This window comes from Ailuropoda melanoleuca, chromosome 1 (genome assembly GCF_002007445.2).
Source record: "Ailuropoda melanoleuca isolate Jingjing chromosome 1, ASM200744v2, whole genome shotgun sequence".
Classification (NCBI taxonomy): domain Eukaryota; kingdom Metazoa; phylum Chordata; class Mammalia; order Carnivora; family Ursidae; genus Ailuropoda; species Ailuropoda melanoleuca.
The window spans coordinates 145,181,873-145,204,079 of NC_048218.1; the positions used below are offsets into that span (position 1 = coordinate 145,181,873).

At 40.8% G+C, this 22,207-nt stretch overlaps 1 protein-coding gene across 1 annotated transcript in view; it reads left to right on the forward strand.

The window, feature by feature from the left end:
- The window catches only part of ASB4 (ankyrin repeat and SOCS box containing 4), a 61,005-nt gene that overhangs the window by 5,216 nt on the left and 33,582 nt on the right, over nucleotides 1-22,207 (forward strand). Inside the window, exon 2 of the mRNA XM_002918927.4 lies at nucleotides 4,178-4,477. Within this exon, the coding sequence (XP_002918973.1) occupies nucleotides 4,178-4,477 (300 nt within the window). The remainder of the gene's footprint in view (nucleotides 1-4,177; nucleotides 4,478-22,207) is intronic.

Here is a 22,207-nt window from a genome sequence, read left to right on the forward strand (position 1 = left end):
CCCCCCCCCCCCCCCCCGCCATTGTGCCTATCTGAGCACACAGAGAGCAGCCTGGCATTTCTTTGAAAAACAAATGCTCAGAATTAATCACATTCTAGGTCCTGAAGCCCTGGGATAGCTCTGTCCCAGGAAGAAGGAAGAGTGTACAGAGTGGAGATGCCTGCTCAGGTCACTGTGGTTTTGTTATGCTGTGACTGTTGGGGGCTGTAAGAGAGAGGCCAAATTCTGACGTCTTGGCGTCGCGGTATCAACACAAGCATGTTACTAGGCGCTGCCTCGCTGCAGTTTCTGAAGACGGGTGGGTGAGGTGGGAAGGACGCTCTTGCACTTTCCACACTTGGTACAAAGCGACCCGTGGCGGCAGCCTCATTTTCGGTGTGACTGCACATAGCCTCCTTGCCATGGCTGCTCCGTTCTCCCCAGAAGGCTTTCCTGCTCCACCCGGCTTTGAATGATCCAGAATCCCCCCCACCACACACGCACAGGCACACCACCACCAAAAAGTTCTGCGATGCGGTTTCAAGATACGCGTCAGCGGGTCGTGATCTGACTCTGCCAATCTGTCCCCTTCCTCTTTCTCTATTCGGCTTCTAGGGGCATCGGCGAAGGTGTCTTGTTGCCAGCCACCTACACACATTTCCGTCTGGGGGAGGCGAGTCGTAGGCACAAGTTCATCCAGGGGCTGGGCTGAATCCCGGGACCGGGCCGTCACCAAGGCTGATTTCCTGGTTAAGGATTATGACCAAACAACGGGCAGAGGCAAGGGACTGAGAGACTAAGGACGACTGATGCATGGAATAAACGGGGCAGGATACATTCTCTAGGTGCTACTGGGAATTTAGGAAGAAGAGAAAACATCCACAAGCAAATGCATTTCCATATCAGAGATGTGGCGTATTATAGATGAATTCGGGATCTGCTTTCCTTCCTCGTGATTTGTGAAGCAGGCTTGGCGCTAAAACCTATTCTGCTTCCACAAAGACAAAGACATGGAAACCCTGCACTGCAGATATCCTGAGTCCATTAGCTTGGACTGCGGCGGGCGACTTATGGCTCTAGCAGGCTGAAAAAGTGGCAGTTTTCTCATCTGGAAAATGAAAGGCTTGGACTGCATAATCTTCCCTCCAGCGCTAACATTCTGTGTTTTCTTTGATTTTACATCAAAATGGTGTTTTCTTAATCAGCTCTCTACTGCTTCCTTTCTGAGATCATTTTTCTTCCCATTGCGGAAGCAGGCACGAGTTTCCAATCATTTGCTGCACAGAGCTGCCAAATCTTTGCGCCTAATCAGCAGGCACAACATACTCCAGTTTCCAGATCTGGAGCCAGCTTCTTTCCAAGACGGTTAGAAGAGACTGGCTTTGCAAATTGCTTGTTGAGGAAATCTGAGCGTTAAAATGACTGATTAAGTATTGGTGTTAATGTGATTCATTCATTATCAAAAACGGGTTGCATACTTGCAGCTTGAAAACTCTGCGCAGAGAGAGATTCAATGTACACAGCTGAATAGAAATGTATAAATGGATCCACAAACACGCAGTGTGTGTGCCTATCTGTTTATACACACACACACACACACACACGCGCACACACACACGTTACAAGCACAGGGTTGATAATTCCACAGCCCAGAGTGACTGTGATACTATTTATCTCTGCCAGAGAAAAGTCCATGTCAACAAACACCTTCCCTTCTTAGTGTCTGGAATCTCAAATTAGTATATTAGCACTTAGTTCTATTAGTTGAATACAGATTCCTACATAAATTTGGGTAATCCTAAGAGGGTCACGCTTTAAAAAATCCTCAGTTCATTAGACTTTTGTGTGATTTAACTTTGGTTTTCTTTTTAAAGAGGCGATATGGATAGGGGAGAGCTGAGGGGGATGGAAATTCAAATGGCCTTAGAATTCTGAATGAAATGAAAAAGGGATTAGTGTGTGTGTGTGTGTGTGTGTGTGTGTGTGTGTGTGTGTGTCTAGGGTGGAGAGTGGGCTACAGAAAAAAAAAAAAAACTTCAGGTTGGGTTCATTCATTCCCTCAGGATTAGTCAACATTGTGCCCTATAATATGGCCTTTGAAACTAAGTTATCTTTCCTCCTCTACAGTTTACTTTAGTTCTACTTCTTTTTACAAATAGTTACACATGCACAAGGCACTGAATTTAAAAGCTCAATTTAAAAGGCATCCAAGGATGAGTAAATCTATGTCCTCATTTCCCAGCCCCCAGTTCTGGGAGGGCACCGCTGTAACCAGTTTCTTGTATGAGGTGTTGATAAATATTTTCACATATGAGAGCATATTATGCACGCTGGTCAGCCCCTGCTTCTCTTGCTCGGTCATGTGTCTTGAGATGTTTCCGTATCAGTACACATAGAACCGCCCTCTTCTTTATAATGGCTGTATAGTATTCGATTGCATGGATGCACCATCATTTTTGTTAAACAGTCTCCTATTGATGAAGATTGAGATTGTTTCCAGTCGTTACCCATTAAGAGCAATGCTGTAGTGGGGTGCAAGTTCTCGTCCACAGGCCAGGTTATTATAACTCCTGAGAACTCTATACTTTTCACAAAGAGTTCAATGCAGATGGTGTTCTTGGAAGTTGTGCAATACAGTGGCCCTTAGAGAGCATTTCACACGTGAGTGATGATACTTGTAGGATAAATGCCCAGGAGTAGCACGTTTGTGATGTTTCTCACTTAAATGAGAGAATTTTAATACCTGATCTGCAGGCCCATTTCTAGTATGGTCATCAGCCCCGGGTGCCCTCCCATGCTCATCATTGGTGCCCGGAAGTATTCACAATACTCCAGATTTATTCTGACCTCATCTAATCAGTAAAGAATACAACTTTTACCCCTTTTGTTTGGGGCACTTCACTTTTATTAATGTAGCTTAAGATTGTATTAGCTTTTTGGCAGCTCCGTCCCCGTTTCGAGAATCCTGTCAACTCAAATCCCTAGGTCTTTTCCCAAATAAATTACCATTAAACCGTATTCCACTTACCTTGTACTTGTGTAGTGGAATTTTGTAACTTAAAAGCAGACTTCTGATTTATCCATGTTAAAATATATTTTGTTGTTTCCACCCTAGAGTCTCTTCTAAGCTGTTGAGTTATCTCTACATCTTTATCTGGCCATCAGTATTGTATCTTTCTGAACCTATTTTCCATTACGCACTCCTAGGGAGCTTAATGCTATGGCTCTAGGTGCTGACACTGAAAGAAGGTTTATGAAGTTATGTTTGTTATGGCTTGTGAGACATGTGAGGGAGAGAGAGGGGGAGGGGAGAGAGAGAGAACATTTCCAACAACTAATGGGAAAATTTTATCTAAGATCTCAGTTCTAGGAACAGCTATGTTTCTCCTGAGCAATTAATTTGTGTATAGCTTGTGGGCGTAGTTAATTGTGCAATACGTCATGTTTTCCTATTTATTTTGGCTGCTAGGAAGTTCAAAGGCAAATTTGCAATGTGGTTCTAGTGTATAGGACACGGTTTATATTTTGTGTACTGATCTTACCCTTGACCACTTTTTATTTTCCTACCTTATTTTTTTCCTTTGCCCTTAGATTATTAAAAAAAAATCTTGTATTGTGTAAAGTTTGTGAGTTGCTTTAAGTTCTTTTTCCGAAAGAGGTATTGTAGAAACCAACAGGCAGGCAAATAACATCTTGGCAAGACAAATTTTTTAAAGACATCAAATACATTCATACCACCAATTGACAACAACAGCAACAACTATAGGTCAAAAGAACTGTGATGGAACAAAAAGTATAATCTTGTAACTAACAGCTTCAGAATCATTCAAGGCAATGATTGGGAGTAAAAACAGTGAGTGTCTCATGTAACTCACCGTGTGAAATAAAATGTGATCCTATAAATGAAGGTCTCAAACTCAAACGCCTTGAAGGGCCAGGAAGATAAAGTAAATAAAGGAATGAGGTAATGGAACATACTAGAAACACAGAGACTCAAGGGTGCCTGTCCCACTCAAGCGTATCCTAATATGCTTCTAAACTAGACATTTGCAGACCCATCAGTTACTAGTTCACAACTTCTGAATCACCCCCCCCAATTTTATAAATGTGACCAAAGTAAAAGACTTTGTAAAAATTCTCACAAAACAGAGAAAAATCCTAGGCCATAACTTAAACTTTCATCCCTTTTCTTGTCCAGGTTATTGGTTGCCTAGTTACAAATTAAAGTCTTCCTGGGCAACAGGCTTGCATCTCTCTGTCTTGTTTGGTCATGTGGAATGTCTTCTGGTGCTACTGGACCACAATGCTACAATCAACTGTAGACCCAATGGGAAAACCCCTCTTCACGTGGCTTGTGAAATGGCCAACTTGGATTGCGTTAAGATCCTCTGTGACCGTGGAGCAAAGCTCAATTGCTACTCCTTAAGTGGACACACAGCTTTACACTTCTGTACAACTCCTAGCTCCATTCTCTGTGCCAAGCAATTGGTTTGGAGAGGTAAGCCTTTCTGGGTGGCTGACGTTGTCATCTACTTGCACACTCATGGTTGTGAAACTTGGTGATTGTTACTTTCTTCAGGTAATGTAGTAGGTATCTTGTTTATCAGTCTCAAACTCATAAGAATATATATACATATATATATTTATATAACTATATAAATGTATGTGTTGGTCCAGGTAAATTCAGTGATGATCACATTGGAATCATTATTTTTTTCATTGCAGGAGGCTCATTAGTTTACACATTTATTTAACAAATATTTATTTAGCTCTTCTGATGTGTCAGTTAATGTGCTAAGTAACTGAAAAAAATAGTTTCTGCCCTCAAGAAGCTATATTCTAGTAGAGGAGATAAATACTAGCAAAATAAATTCATAAATATATAATAATAAATTGGGAAAGGAACAAAACAGGGTGTTATGAAAGAGAATGTCAGGAGTAAACTATTACAACACGTATAAAGACTACTCTAACGATACGACATGTGAAGCAGAAACTATGAATGAGAGGGAGCTAACCATTGAAAAAGGAGCCAAGGGGCAGAGGAGTCCAGGTGTAGAGAATAGCATGCACAAAGTTGCTAAGGGAGCAAAAAACCTGGACTATTCAACACATGGAAGAAAGCCCGTGTCGTCAGAGTATCATGGGTGAGGGGTGGGTGGGAGGAACAAGAAAGTGCAGGGGAGTGCCACACGATGACATTGGACGTTGTTGGGTCACATACAGCTTGCTGGGGGCCAAGGTATGGGGTTTAGAAATGGAGCCACAGGAAAGTTTTAAGCAAGGCAATGACATAGTTTAATTTTCACTTAAAATCATTGTTCTAAAGTTAGGCAGAAACAAAGTTGGAGGAGGCCAAGAGTGGAAGCAGGCAGACCAGCAGCCCAGCTATTGCCACCATGTAGGTGAGAAGGGATGGTGATTTTCACGAAGGGGCAGACTTGGATAGGAAGATTAGAAGGTGGGTTTGCAATATATTTTGGAAGCACAGTTAATGGCATTTGGAGATGGATTATATGTGGATGAGCAGAGAAGGAAAAGGAGATTTCAAGTATCATTGCCAGGTTTCTGGATTTAGAAAGTGGGTGGGTAGTGATGCCATTAAAAAAAAAAAAGATTTATTTATTTATTTATTTGAGAGAGAGAGAGAGAGAGCATAGAGGGGAGGGAGAGAGGGAGAGAGTCTTTAAGCAGACTCAGTGCTGAGCGTGGAGCAGGACATGGAGATCGATCTCATGACCCTGAGATCACGGCCTGAGCCGAAATCATCCTACGCTTAACTGACTGAGCCATCCAGGTGCTCCATGATGCCATTTTTTAAAGATGGAGAGAGTTGAGGAAGAAGCATATGCGTGAAAAAGATCACTAACTTAGTTTTTTAGGGGCATCTGGGGAGCTCAGTTGGTTAGGCATCTTACTTGATTTCGATCTCAGAGTCCTGGGATCAAGCCCTGCATCAGGCTTCCACTCAACGGGAAGTCTGCTTGTCTCCCGCTCCCTCTGCCTCTCCCCCTGAGCACCCTCTCTCTCTCTCAAATAAATAAATACATCTTTAAAAATGAGTTTTTTAAAAGTCAGTTTATAAGGTATAATTCACAAACAGTAAAATTCAGTATTTTTGAGAAACACATAGTCTGAAATCATCACCACGGTCACTTCAAAAATTTCCCTGGTGCCCTTTATAGTTAATCCCTTCACTCTACTGCCACCTCCAGCAACCACCGGTCTGTCTTTTGTCCCTATAATTTTGTCTTTTTCAGAATGTCATGTAAATTAAATTATACAATATGTGGCCTTTTGGGTCTGTTTTTCCCTATTTAGCATAATGTAGTTGAGATGCATCCATGTGATTGCACTCACCGGTATATCAGACCTTTGGTTGCTGAGTGGTATTCCTTATATAGATGACACACAATTAATCTGTTCCCCAGTAGAGGGACCTTTGGATGGATTCTAGTTTTTGGCAATTTGGGGGAAAAAAAGCTGATATAAATATTTGTGCACAGATTCTTGTGTGGAAATGTTGTCATTTCTCTTGGGTAAATACCCAGGAGTGGGATGATGGGCTGTATGATAAATTTATAAGAAACTGCTAAACTGTTTTTCAACCTAGTCATACATTTTGCATTTCAGCCAGCAATGCATGAGTTCAGTTGCTCTCCAACCTTGCCAGAGGTTGGAGATTAATAGAAAAATTTATTTTAGCACTTTGAATAGGTATATAATAGTATCTCTTATGATCTTAATTAAAATTCCCCTAATGAGCAAGGATGTTGAGTGTGTTTTCAGGTATTTATTTGCCAGCTGTGTAATCCCTTTGGTGAAATATCTGTTCATATCTTTTGATACTTCTGTTTAAAAATGGGTTGTTTGTTTCCTTATTATTGATTTATGAGAGTTCTTTGTATATTCTGGATACTAGCCCTTTATCAGAAATGTGGTTTGCAAATATTTTTATTCATTCTTTGACTTTTCATTCTTCCTGTCTTTAGAAGAGCAGAAGTATTTAATTTTAATAAATTCAATTTGTCAATTTTTACCCTTATGCTTTATGTGTCCTACCTAAGACAACTTTGACCCCAGGAACAGAGATTTTCTCCTATGTTTCCTTCTAGAGATTTTATAATTTCAGGTCTTACCTTTAGGTCTTTGACTCATTTTGAGTTAATTTTTGTATATGGTATAAGGTGAAGTTGAGGTTCATCTTTTTTATACGTGGATAAATTATCTTATATATCCAATTGTTTCTTCATCATTTATTGAAAAGACTGTTTTTTCACCATTGAGTTGCCTCCATATCTTTGTCAAAAATCAAGTGGCCAGATATGTACGGATCCACTGATCTACCATTTTTTTTGTTACTCTTCCACTCGCTTGACTGCTGGAGCTTTATATTAAGTCTCAAAATCTGGGTGAGTTTCCCTAGATCAGTTTTAAACATGAAAAGTTTGGGATGGCTCTGAGACCTCAAAGTGAATGAGTCAAAGCTGCACCTGACATAAACCTATGGATTGCGGAAGAGAGCTGTAGACTAGAGCTGTAAGTTTAAGAATCGTTGGCTTATAGATTGTATATGAAGCTAAGGGAATCAATGAAATCACTTGGATAAAGAGTGTAGAGAGGAGGGGCGCCTGGGTGGCACAGCGGTTAAGCATCTGCCTTTGGCTCAGGGCGTGATCCTGGCGTTATGGGATCGAGCCCCACATCAGGCTCTTCCTCTACGAGCCTGCTTCCTCTCCCATTCCCCCTGCTTGTGTTCCCTCTCTCGCTGGCTGTCTCTATCTCTGTCATAAATAAATAAAATCTTAAAAAAAAAAGAGTGTAGAGAGGAAAGAGAATGTAGGACCAAGCCTTGATAAATTCTTACATTTAGTATGTTAGCAGGACGGAGAGGGGCCAAGGAGAGTGAAATGAATTGGCAAGTGAAGTGAGAGAGAACCAAGAGCATTTTTGGCATCATAGAGACTAAGGAAGAGGCAGGCGCAAGAAGGAGGAGGTGGTCGGCTGTATCGATGGCTACGAGAGATTTAATTAGATGTTCCTTAGATTAAGTGACAGAATTATCACTGACAAAAGCAGTTCGGGTGAAATGGTGGGTGTAGAAGCCAGATTCGAATGGTATAAGGTGTGAATGGGAGGATAAAAACTAGGGATGCCACATACAAACAACTTTTCAGAAAAGTCTGGCTGCACGTGTAAGCCTGAGAGTGGTGTGATTGCTGAAGGGCCTGGGGGCATGGCAGAGTGTTCTGTAGTTGGAGAGAAAAGGAAATGTTTGTGTGCTGAAGGGAATGATTTATAGAAAGCCAACAGTTGAAAATGCATGAGACAGGGTAACTAAAAGGTTCAAATCTTAGAGGTTGAGATGGGGTGAAATCCAGAGACTGTGAGATACATCCTCATTTTTAACCGATGGGTCAAAGTAAAGGATGGCTTTAAAACACCAGAGTGTTTATAGATGTGGCGGTGGTAAGACGATGGAGTTCATATCCGATAGCTTTTCCTTCTCAATAATGGATAAGGCAAAGTCATCCACCAAAAACAAGAGCAGAAAGGGTGGAGATTTTGATGAGAGTGGGGAGGGATGGAAAGGTCATGGGGAAAGATTAGGAGAACAAGCTTAAAGATGCTATGGTCTTCTCAACTTGTGAGAATGCAAGGGGGGGGAAATCTGTCCAGCTTCCTCTCCTTCTGGTGGAAGGGGAGGGGTCTAGTGCAGAGTAGGACAGGAGAAGGTGTCAGTCGGGGCGAGCCACCTACAGCACGTGGCCATCACCACCACTCACACTGACTTACACATTTACGGTTTTCAGATGTCGTTTTTATTTTAATTTATATTTTAATTCATTAATTTAAACTTTTAAGCTTTTTTTTAAAAATCGTTAGAAAGTTAAGACATTATATATTTATTTAATTATTGACTTTTAACATTGCTGCCGTTTCATGGGACTTCATCAACCACAGACTGAGAGCTGCCAAGCCTTTCACTCCTCAGAGGTGTCATCGGAGGGGACCTCATTCCCCAGAGGATGTGCTTATTGTCTGTCCCCTTTATTCCATTGACAGAGGGAGACTACCTGGAGATGAGAAGGAGTAAAGAGGTAGGGAGAGACCAAGCCAGGATCCCTGTAGGCTGCCACTAATGAATTAGGATAATAACAATCAAGGAGGAAGAATGGAAGTCCATTAAAGATAAACTTACTCTTAGATCCATGGCACCAAAGGCCAAAGCCGTAAAGAAAACAAAGATGAATTAGTGAAAGCAAAAATATTCAGTGTGAGAGTGGCAAACAGATCATAAAATAAAAAGGCTGTCACAAAACTGGAAAAAAATACTTGAGACTAGATGGACAAAGGCCCTCTTTATATCCTTAACATAGAAAGAAATCTTAAAAGTTAAAGTAAGGAGATTAAAAACTAAGAGAGAAAAAGAGAAAAAAAGACCAAGAATAGATAAAGGTATTTCAGACCAAAAAAAAGGATATAAACAACAAATAAAGGTAACATCATGATCACCTGCCCTGGTAATCAGGAAAATGTTCATTAAAATGACAGGTGCTTTTGTTGTTATTTATTACATTAACAAAGATACAAACGATGTCGGTACAGATGTTGCCAAGCACAGGGATGTGCGTTCACGTCTTAATGGAATGTGAATGGGTCTGGAGGGCAGTGTCTGGAGGGCAATGTCAAAAGCTTGAAAACTTCTGTAACTCTTCTCAGCCTCTAGGATTTAGGACTAATTCTGAACCTTTGGCTCACATGGACTCTCATTTATGTATGGTCTCCAAATCAAACTTTGGATTATTGCCTCCAAACAAGGTTATACATTGAATCAGAGAGATAACTGATGAGAAAGAAAGAAGGAAGATATTTATCATGTAACAGAATTGTGCTTGGTGGTGCAGTCTGTGGAACACCAGGAATTAAGAGACTTTCTCCTCATTCTGTCTTCAAAATAGTGTAGTCATACTGTGTTTTATTTTATATTTTGTGTCAGAAGCTTTAGGTAAGGAATACATTCAAAATACACAACTTAAAAATACTCACACTGGCATTTTTCAGTTTTAAATATATTTAAAATAACAAAAAAAGTCTGATTTATTTTTGCCTGAAATCACTTATACTCCTGAAAAAGTGAAGAGCATTTGCATGTCTAATAGAAAAAAATTTTTTTGAGGATTTCGTTTATTTATTTATTTATTTATTTATTTGAGAGAGAGAAAGGGCACAAGTGGGTGGAGGAACAGAAAGGGAGAGGGAGAAGCAGACTCCCTGCTGAGCAGGGAGCTTCACAGCGGACTTGACCCCAGGACCTGGGATCATGATCTGAGCCGAAGGCAGACACTTAACCATCTGAGCCACCCAGGTGCCCCTCTGATGGAAAAATTTTAAGGGGGAACTGGATGGCTCAGTTGGTTAGGTGTCTGCCTTCGGCTCAGGTCATGATTTCAGGGTCCTGGGATTGAGCCCTGAGTTGGGCTCCCTGCTCAGCGGGGAGTCTGCTTCTCCCTCTCCCTCTCTCCCCTCCCCCTCCTCTCTCCCTCAAGTAAATAAATAAAATCTTAAAAAAAATTTAAGCTGTGTTACCTCCATACCATATAGACATTAAAAATTATGTTGTAAAAAAAGATCAATTGGAACATGGAAGAATTTTTTTTTAAATTTTTTTAAAATTTATTTATTCGACAGAGATAGAGACAGCCAGCAAGAGAGGGAACACAAGCAGGGGGAGTGGGAGAGGAAGAAGCAGGCTCATAGCAGAAGAGCCTGATGTGGGGCTCGATCCCACAACGCCGGGATCACGCCCTGAGCCGAAGGCAGACGCTTAACCGCTGTGCCACCCAGGCGCCCCGGAAGAATTTTTTTTAATTAATTAATTTTTTTATTATGTTATGTTAGTCGCCATACAATACATCATTAGTTTTTGATTTAGTGTTCCATGATTTATTGTTTGCATATAATACCCAGTACTGACATGGAAGGATTTTGAAAAGAAGTTTATAGGAGAGTATGAACTGCAAAAGTTTATTTTTCTAAAAAGTATCTATGATTATGCATATCAGGAAAGGATATCCAAATTATCAGAGTCAAACCTTATATTGTAGCTGATGTTTAGGTATAGCTAAACAACTAACACTGAAACAAATTCAAAAAAGCAAATTTGTTATTTTAGATCTTTACTCCTAGAATCACACATTTTTTTAAGTGAGGTGCCCAGAAAATATTCAAAAGCGAAATATGTTACGAATCAGATAAAATGCAGAAAATTTCACCCATTTTATGGATGGAGAAAGAGAGAGAAGGGGAAAGTAGGGACTTGAAGTAGGCCTCCTACTAGAAACTCTAGAAGACCGTGAGCATCTTGCATTCTTTCTTTGCATTTTTATGTCTTCAGCCTCTGGACAGTGCTTGGCACAAAGGATGTACTCTGTAAACGGTCTCTGACTGATCTGGGCATGGCTCCAGGAGCCCGGAGTGCACGGACAGGAACTCCTGGTATCTAATAAATGGACACTGTTGTGTTCATGGTTAATGAATGAAATGTGGCTGCTGGTCAGTTTCACCCTCTCTGTCTCCGGGGGGGTAGTTGAGGGATGGATTCTCTCTCTCTTGGATTATGTTGTAGGCACTTTGAGGAGAAGTCACATACATCACTTCGTGGCTGGACAGAGGGAATTGAGACAGCACACAGACAAGGAAAGCGAGTCAGGCTAACATTAAACTCGGGCCGGGAGAAGTCCATTAAAGGGAAAACCAATGCCATGGCAACTGAAAACCGATGTAATTTCATTTGCTACTTAATGGACTCTTTGTAGAAAAAAGTGTTCTTTGTGGAAAAGGCTAATTGAGGCCAAAAAATTGCATGCAATTTTCGCTTAAAGGATTTTCCCCTATTTTTTCAATGTTGCAGAGCCCGCTTTGTCCCTATGCTGGATTTTGTCTGCTATTTTTCTGTTTGCCTTTCTACTTAATGCCCCCCATCTCCGGCCTTTGTTTCCTTTGGTATTAGTATAATAGCATTCATCAGTTGAGAGGGCTTATTTACCTCCATGAAAATGTCCTCTCTGTGAATCCTGCTTTTCCCTACGAATAAAGGGAGTCAGGTCAGGTTGAGCAGGCTGAATAGCGGTATATTATTTCTGCCTATTCCCTTTCGTAAGAGGAAAGTGAAAGCTGCTTGCTTTACTCTGCATGAAGCAAATCCTGACAGTTGGAGGAAAAATTTGTTATTGCAGGAAAGCCATAAAAATTCAAATGTTTCCTCCCAGAATGTAGCATGAGGGCAATGTAAAGGAGACCCTGACTTTTAAACGACAGTCTCCCGCTACTTGGTGTGACAACGACACAAGCTACCCGCATGCTAGGAAAGCCCTGTTCAGCGATGAGAGCTTAGCAAGGCGAGATGTCATGGGACTCCCCTTTAGTCAATAACCACAGATGCTGGCTCGATAGGCACCCCTGTCCCCAGTCAGTCACCCTCAGGTGTTCCAGCTCGTTGTCATAGCACAAATCTGACCATCCTTGTCCTTTGCAAATAACTTTGGGGATTTTTGCTCCATCAGCCATATGGTTAGTACAACCTGTACAATATGAATTTAATCTCTTCTTCAAATTGACATTACTTACTTAATTCAATTTTAAAAGAAACTGGGTATCACTATAAAAATTGATTTGTCACTGTAGAAAAGAGGACAAGAGTCCTTGCCTTACATAAAATGTAACAGTGACAGTAAATAACGGGCAGTGAAATTCTTGACCTCCATCTGCCCAGAGACCCTCTTCTCTCAGATGGCAGAGAATGACTCAAAAGCCTCATTTTCTGGTTGCTGTTTTTTTTTCTAGAAACATTGTCTCCAGTGATTCTGCTCTGAATGAGTGAACTTGAAATTTATTTGCAGGCCGTGTCGCATACCCAGTCAGGTAGCAGGTACCCCAGCCCATTAAAGAATGGTCCGTGTAAGATCATAGCACAGCGTGGGAGACAGAGCCTTAAGCAGTGTTTGCTGAAGTTGATGGTCTATTTAGTGGTGGATTTTAGAAGCATCCCCTTTAAAATCAGGAGCGAAACAAGTCTGCTTCTCTTGCCACAATTTCAGCTCTGTCCTGGAGGTCCTTGCCAGCACAAAGAGAAAACAAAAATAAATAAGATGTATGAAGATGGGAGGCAGGAAGCAAAACTCCCATTATTTCACACAATATGTGTGTCTACTTAAAAAAAAATTTTTAAACAACAAGGAAACCTAAGGTCGAATGGTTAGAATTCGTAATTAAGTTGAGCAGAAGTACTGCATTTGCGATCAATATCCAAAAATCAATTGCATCTCTATATACCAGAAATAAGAGGCAGGAAATTATATCATGAGAAATTTAAGGGGCCTAGAAAATATAAAAATATGGAAAATGGAAAAATATAAAAATGGACGAGAAGACATCAAGGAGATACTGCATTCAAGGTTTATTAAGAAAAATGTAGCTCTGATGACTCCCATCTAAGTGGTAGCCCTTTCACTTCTTTTAGCTGAATAGTTTGGTATTTAGCTCCATATTGCTAAATAAATACCATTTATTTATGCATAAAATTGAAAAGAATAAGTAGCAATATAAGCAATTTCTTGTAATCTATTTATCATAATGGAAGATGAGGCTCTGGGTTTTTTTCCTACTCCCCTTTCCCCCATAGAAGTATCTTTCCCATCTTTCATCCTCACAATATCATGACATTAAAACCACGAGGCTTGTAGTAAACTGGGATAACTTCTCCTTTGTACATTTTGTTTTCCCTGGAGTTGTCTCATTTTTTTGCTTAGTTTCCTATGGATCATCAATCACTATTTTAACCCCAAACTTTTTGCCAATGGTTTTAATCTAGTTTGGAAATATTTCAATTCAACAGGTATATGGTCATTTCCATTTTCTTACCAAAAAAAAAAAATCCCTTCTGGAGCCTTCAGACCTAGGCGGTCCAACTGCTGTCCTCCTGAAATCTCTATTCCCCACCATCTTGGAGATTCCTTGCTCAGCCATGTTGAATTTCCTGTGTCCTGGATCCTGAGTCTCCCTATATCTTTTGGTTTGTTGCCTGTTTGTGTCAAGTGCCTCCTCTACTAGATTTCTGAGAAAGGGAGCAAGAGACTACACATGCCCCAGAATGCATTTATCCTACCCTGACACTGCATAGAATTCTAGATGGATAATCATTTTCTTTTAGAATACTGAAGACATTTTCCCATTTCCCTCTAGTTTTTAGTATCACTGCTGAAAGATCAGGAGCCATTTTATTTCTTCATCTTTTTGTCTTTGGCGTTCGGAAATTCTATGATGATCTGCTTTGGTGGATGTATTTTCATCCATTGTACTGGGTCCTTTCAACCCCCAAAGGTGCATGTCTGTAAGTTCTGAGAAATGTTCCTGAGCTCTTTTCTTCTATTTTCTGTATGCTCTGTCCCTTGAATTGCTATTCTTTAGATATTGTACTTCCTGCACATTTTTCTCTAATTGTCTTATCTTGTCTCTCCTGTTTTTTGTTTGTTTGTTTTTATTAAGTAGGCTCCATGCCCAGCGTGGAGCCCAACATGGGGCTTGAACTCATGACCCTGAGATCAAGACCTGAGCTGAGATCAAGAGTCAGTTGCTTAACTGACTGAGCCACCCAGGCACGCTGTTTCTCCTGTTTTCTTTATCTTTATGCTTTCCTTCCTGGGAAATTTACTCCAGATTATTTTTCTCTGTTTTTTTTTAATTGTCTCTATCTACCATATTAAAGGCTTTTCTTAAATTTTTATAATCTTTAGATGTCTGCTGATAGTTAAGATTGAGTGACTAAAAGCTGATTTGGAATCTCAGTGTATGGGTAAGGTTAGTTTAACTGTTAGATTTGCTATGTGGTATCTGGCTCAATCTTTTATTTGAGAAATCTCTGACATAGTATCTTTGGATTTTTTTTTTTCAGGTTGGCCAGATTCTCCAAAACAAAACAAAACAAAACAAAAAACATCTACCTGATTTCTTCCTGTGTTAAGGTCTAATTGCCAGTTTTCTAAGCACTGAAATGGGGAAAAGGGCTGGGAGTATACATGCTGTCTAGAACGCTCTGTCTTCTCCTCTTGGTGGAGCTAACTTCCAGCACATAAGGCCTTAGTTCCGACATCAATTCCAAAGATCCTTCTTGCTGAATTCCCTTTAATGAAGTTAGGTCCCTGTGTCATTGTGTATTCTCACAGTATGCAGTTTTCCTTTGTGGTACTTATATTTTGTTTGATCCTCTGATTAGTATCTGTTTCCCCCATGAATCTATGTTTCATGAGAGCAGAGTTTTGCTCAGCGTAGTGCAGTGTAGCATCCATATTGGTTGCTGATTGTGGAGTATTCATGAATGTTCCGTTGAATGCAGGCACCAGAACTAGGGAGGAGAGTGGGGTTGAACCAGAGCAGTTCTGTCACCATTACCAGCAAGATGACTCTTGGTTTATGGTCCATTGCGCTCCTTGCTTCTTTTCCTACATGAAGACAGTATGAAGAAGGGAGAAGTCAGAAGTGTCAAATACTATTGAGGAATCTAGTAAGTTGAGAATCAAAAAGTTTACATTAATTGAATGACATGGAAGGACTTGGAGATTGCAGTATCGGTTGAGTCATGGATGCAGAAATTCAAGTGGAAGGGATTGTTAACTGAAGAAGGTTGTGAGTGTGAACAAACCCACTGAGGAAGATTCTTTGTGGGGAGGAGGCAACAGGGCAGAGCATGAGGGAAATGGGGTTGAGAATTGTCTTCTCTTAGATGACAGAAACTGAGCATTTAAAAAACTGATGGGGGGCAGACATTGAAGACAGAGGAGGGAGGAGGAATAACTTAGGGTGTGAGAATGCTGAGAAGTTTGGTAAATGAGATCTAGAACCCGGTAGAGGGCTTGACTCTAGAGAGAAGGGCACCTGTTCCAGTGTAGCTGAGGCAAAAAAAGGGGAGAAGATGGGAGTTGATAGGTGTGGAAGGCTTTATGAAGTTTCATTTTAAAAGCATTTTCTATGTAAAAGAGGAGGTGAGCAGATCTGAGAGTGCGGAGGGACAGAGGAAAGAGTTAAAGAATCGAGGAGGTGGAAAAGGTCGGAAACAATCATTATGGAGAGTGAGGGAATAAATCGGGCAGAGAAAGAGAGTCATTGGGTGGCTGACCAGTCTCAAGGACCCGGCTGAGTGTTCTGTTTGACTCTCTGGTGGTACCGGGCTGGTAGAGTTGGCACCTCACTGAGAGTGTGATTTCTGCTACACAGCTTTCTGCCACTTAGGTACGGGCACCGAGACAGTAGATAATTGGGTTCATTCATAGCACCAGGTGGGTGCTTGGAAGAATTTGAAGTGGTTTAACATTTTGGCAAAAGGGTTATTGAAATGATGGACTATGAAAGTAAGCTGGGTAGGGAGAGGAGAGAGTAAGAAACATCTGCTGAACAAAGAGAACACAGAGTGGGGTTCTAACAAAACCAAGATACAAAGATAAGCAGCTATGGTCAGAAAATCGAACGTGGGAATTTGTGATTTCTGGAGACTGCTCAGTTGAAACTAATTACTCAGCCCAGGTATGACTGTGGGTGGGAGTCACCGGGTCAGTGAAGAGGAGAAAGCCACTGGAGAGAATGAGATCCGGACATTGAAAGACCGGGGCATTGGGTGGTCATCCATGTGGTTGTTAAAGTCACCCAGAATTTTTGTGGCGAAGGATAATGTGAGTCAGTCAGCCAAAATCTTCAGAAAACTGATGGGGGAGATAAATATATTCAGGAAGGAGGGTAGGTGGTATAGTTAAAAAAAAAAAAAAAGCAGAGCCCTAAAGAATCTGGGATGTTCTTTTCATTTTTATTTATTTTTTCAAGAGAATTAGGGAATAATTGGAAGCAGCAATGGGGAGCCCGACATATGAAAAAGAACACCCAGCTATATGCTGCAGGCCAGAGTTAAGCATCCTGTATCCTTTCTTTGAGCTCGGAACAGGGCAAAGCTAGTTGGGTTGCCATGGTGACCAACGCCATGTCTCGGGGCTCATTAATCCTGTGTTCCAAACGAAGCACTTAGCCGTAGCTTCTGAAAAAATGCAACAAAGCTCTGCATACTGAAAAGGGCACATTCATGGTAGGCAGGGGAAAAAGGTTTTCAATTTCATTCATTAAACTTGAGTAAATAATTTAATATCTTTGTGCGTCAGTCCTCCTAGCTAATGAATAAGGATAAATGCTTAATGGAAAATCTAGCCTAATACAGTTAACAACAGTAGCTTTACATATAAAGGAAATTGATGTTGCCGGCATATATGCATATAAAGAGGAAAATGGAAAGGAAAATAACATATATTAAGCATCTACGATGTGGGATGTCAGGTACTTTAAAATAAAATGTCTCACTTAATCCTTGCAACAACCCTGTGAGGTGCATATCATTCCCTTCATCTTGTAGATGAGGAATCAGAAACTCAGACAGGTTAACTAAGGCCCTGCTTCACACAATTGGTGGGATTCGAGGAGGTCCGGTTCTGTCTGGTTTGGGTCCACGAGGCCCGCACTATGCCTTGCTGGAAACTGCATGCAGCTTATCTTTCTGGGATGTTTGGCTAATTAAAAGAATTAGGAGAAAAGTTTGTCCTAAGGTAACATTGCCTATATGAAAGAGAAGTTTAAATGCTATTAGAATTCCATTAGCTTAAAAAAAATCACTATGATTAGATGTTTTTAAAGGCTTTTCTTGTAAAAACAATATGAGAAGACAGCTAGTTATATTAGAAGTGTGTTTAATTAAAAGATGAGAAGAACTGTCAATGCTTCTTCTAAAATGAGTCCCCCCAGAATAATTGTTTATCCCCACTTCGCGTTTCCCAGTACATGGATCTGGGGTTGCAAAGCAGACCCTCCACACAGAAGTTGCTTTTTTTCCTTCTAAGTCTAAAGACTTCATTTGCTTTTTCGGGGTTTGCTCCAGCTAAGGTGTAGATAAGTGATTGAAAAAGATATATTAAAAATCCATTAATTCATTTTCCTTAAAATTAAACTCTTTAATTAAAAGCAACACTGATCAATTTCTAATTTCTGCCTCTAACAATGTGATACAGCAAGGTTTAAAATAAATAGAAACAACTTGGTGCAAGTTAAATATCCCTGTCCCTAGACTTAGTTGTTAGCATTTTTTTCTCCAAATACTAATTTTTGAGTTTCACCAATATGACTATGCCAGGTCTATTTTCTTAAATTCAGGGTGCTTACTGCTTCCCCAGATGACTCCCAAGTGCGCCTCCAGAGGGAAAGTGTTAATTCCAGCCTTCTGTCCCCTGTCAGTGTTAAAGGTTTTTCTGCCTGGTTCTCTCTACTTTACATTCTCCTATCAAAGGCCATATGTGACTTGCGTTGTGAGTTTTCAGTCTGGGCATGTTATCTTTGTTTTATAACTAGAAGCATCTGAAACCAGAAATCGAAGGAGGAAGTTTTCATGGGCTTGCACTATTTTATTTTTTTCCTGATTTATCAGCACGTCTCTAATTTGTTTCTTACGCAGAGGAGTCTGGATCGGGTTATCCCTCGAACATTTCAAACACCCTTTAGTAAAAGATACCAGATTTATAAACAGAAATGCAAGTGTTTTCTTTGTAATCTCCCAAAGTAATAACTAATGGAAGATAATCTAAACAATTTTAGAATGAGACTCAAGGGCCCAGATTTGGAGGTAAGATGGTTAAATCAGAATCTGAGGCTCCCAGGTTAGTTTTCTATTAAGCTAACGAAGAAAACACGCCAATAGGAAAAATGGTACTAACAGCATTAGAACGGGAAGCTAAGAATCAAGCATATGCCAGCTTCCTGAAGAACTTTCTACTAACTAGAAAGTTAATCGGAACAGAGTGGACCCCTTTCTTTTCTGAGATAAAACATCCTCTGATAATCAGAAGAGGTATTAGCCAACCCCCCCTGAGAGCCATGGAGGGCCCGATACTTCTGGGGAAGCCTCTAGAGGATCTTTTGCTTCCATTCACTTGCAGCTTTGGAAGTCCCAGCAGCCCTCAGAAACATCCTTCAATTAAAAGGGCCACAGAACCGAGTGGTAAAGGCAGGGAATGAGGTCACTTCTTGCAAAGTTAAATTCATCTGGGTGGGAGCAAGAGGAGAAGATTGATTAAGAGCCCCAAAAGAAAAGTCGGCCTGGAGTTAATAATTAATAACAACAACAACAACAATCACCACCACTAGATATGGCATTTCTATTACCATAATTCACAGCTATTCTATGCGAGTCATACTATTATCCCATATGCAGATTCGAAACGCTGAGCTTTAGATAAATGGTTAATGGGAATACCAGGTTTTGAAGACAGAATGACCTCAATGGAGAGTACTTGTTTTCTCCACTAGGTGGTGCTGCTTCTCCTTTCCTACTTCATATCCTTGCCAGGAACGAAACAGTTGCCTTATTCTGTGAAATAAGGACATATCAATCAGTAAACTTGCCACTCACGGAGGTTAGGTTGTGATGATCTGTAACACTGGATCCTACCCCACCAGAGCTGATAAAACCAGGGTGGGGGTCAAATATGGCTGAATATGAAAAGATGCATTCAAGTATAGTGCTTATGAACATAAGTACTGGAATCAGAGTTTCTGGGTTCAATCCTGATAACACCGCCCCCATTTGCTATCTACATGAGTAACCTCTTGGAATCTTAGCCTTCATTTACTAATGGGGATGCTGATCATAATCCAAGCTGATTCTAGGAAACTCAAACAAGTTTTGTGGATTTTCATGTGTGACTCTTTCCCCACCCCTTACCTTTGTATTGTCTAGAAATGCATTTCCCAAAGTCCATTATATTAAACATTGATTCTGGGACTGTTAATAGGTATTACAAAAAGACAGTTCCTTCCCCATCGCTTCTCGGCCTTTTGGCTAAGATCAAAAAGACAGTTCCTTGGTCAAATAGATTTGGGAAAACACATGTTAAATTAGACAGAGATCCTCACCTGAGGACTTTTCAGAATCTTTCATATGGTAATGGAATTGTACATATACAAAGGTACACAGATCTACAAATTTATTTAACCACACCGTCTTTATTTTTAGTGCATCCTATAGTACTAATATGCCACACGGGAGACTTTGGGAAATACTGGCATAGAAGAGTGAAATTGGGGCTTTTGACTAGAAGCAAGAACTGAATTCAGCCCTGAGTACATCAGTCTTCCCTCCAGTGTCTAATTCAAAGGCTTACTCTGTCTCATGGTAGTAGGCAGAATAATGACCCCTCAGAGATGTCCGCATCCTAATCCCCGGAATATATGACATTCTACCCTTTATGGCAAAAGGGATTTTGCAAATGTGATTGAATTAAGGACCTTGAGATGAGAAGATGATCTTGGATTATCCAGGTTGGCCCATCTTAAAATTGGAGAGCCTTTCTTTGGCTGTGGTCAGAGAAAATGTGATTATGGAAGGAAAGAGACTGAAAGAGACTGCATCCTCCATTGCTGACTTTGAAGAAGAAGGAAGGAGCCCATGAGGCAAGGAATGCGGTGGCCTCTAGAAGTTGAGAAGTGCAAGGAAACAGATTCTCCTAGGGACTCCAGAAGGAACACAGTCTCGCTGATAACCTGATCTTAGCCCACTTTGTTAGAGTTTTCCAAAGAAACTGAATCAACAGAGGGCAGAGGGAAGATATTGATTGATTAGTTTTAACAAATTGGTTCACGAGATTGTGGAGATAGGAGTCCAAAAACGGTGGGTGGGCTGACAAGTTGGAGACCAGGGAAGAAATACTGTCTGCTGGCAGAATTCCTTCCTGGCTCAAGGGAAGGCTGTCTTTGTTTTATTCAGGCCTTAGATTAATTGGATGAGGTGCACACCTTATCTGCTTACTCAAAGTCCACTCATTCACAGAAATATCTAGAATTATTTTTGACCAAATATCTGGGCACTGTGGTCCAACCAGGTTGTCAGACAAGATGGACATCACACCCATGGAGGCCAATGTTAAACTTCTGAGGTACGGAACCATGAGATAATACACTCGTGTTGGTTTAGGCCACTAAATCTGATTTAAGTTGTTATGGCAGCAGTGAGAAATGAATACACTCACCTTCTGTCTGTTATAAGCATTGTCATCTACTGTATCACAAGTAATTTCCTCCTGAGGACCTGGTCATCTTTCTCTCGGTTTTGGTCCATTTCCCTCATTCCATCACTAGGGATGGATTTTAATGATGTGGATTCCTGACCCAAACTCACCCGTCCAGCTCGGGGCCACCTCAGCTCCCACAGCCTGCTTCTCACTCCAGGTCAGCCATCTGCTCTCATGATCACATCCTGGCCTTTGCTATTACTCCATTATTTTCACTTCCTATCTTTTCAAGCTTCATTCCTTCAGTTGCTCTTCAATGTTACCCTGCTTTTCAATGTTACCCTGATTCCAGTTCCTTGCACCTCTCCTATCCATGTCTCTCAGCCGCTCCTTGAACCATTTCCCTTCTCTCCTTAACCTGGGCTTCCGGGTTGAAACTTGAACTACGATCTCACCAACATGGTGACTCCTTTGCCACAGCAGTGTTCTTGTGGGCTAACACAGACCTGGGCTAATATACCTCTCCCTACTCACTGTTAAATATTTATAAGAATACATTAAGATTTACCCCAAAAATCCTTCAGCAACAACTATGTAAACAAAATATACGGACAAGCTACAAGCCAAAGAATGAGTGCAATTTCTATTAATTACATCATCAAAGGGAATGGATTGAGATGTACATTTTTGATGAGACGCCACATGCTATACCTTCTTAAATAAAACAAGACAGATGGCCCCGCTGCCCCCCCGTCCCCCCCAAGAGTTAAAGAAAGAGATTGACTCACACATTCGGCATCTAGTTTTAGGGCGCACAAATTCTCCTTCCCCTTAACTTATCAGTCTAAGTCCATTGAGAATACAACTCACAGCATGCTACATGTCAGGAATTAGAGAAGATCTTGTATTCTCAGATGATTAGTCACTACCTGTCTTACAGAGCTCTCAAGTATGAAGCTGGTAAAAAAGAAGTCCAACTGGGAGTCTAAGAAAAATATGCTGGCCCACAGGGAAGGATCGTTACCCTGACAACTCAGGAAAGGATAATTCTGGAACTGCCTTTCTGTGAGAAATAGACACAAATTTTGAAGTCCTCTGCTTAATTCCATCCAAAGTTTGAAGGGAACATGGCCTGTATG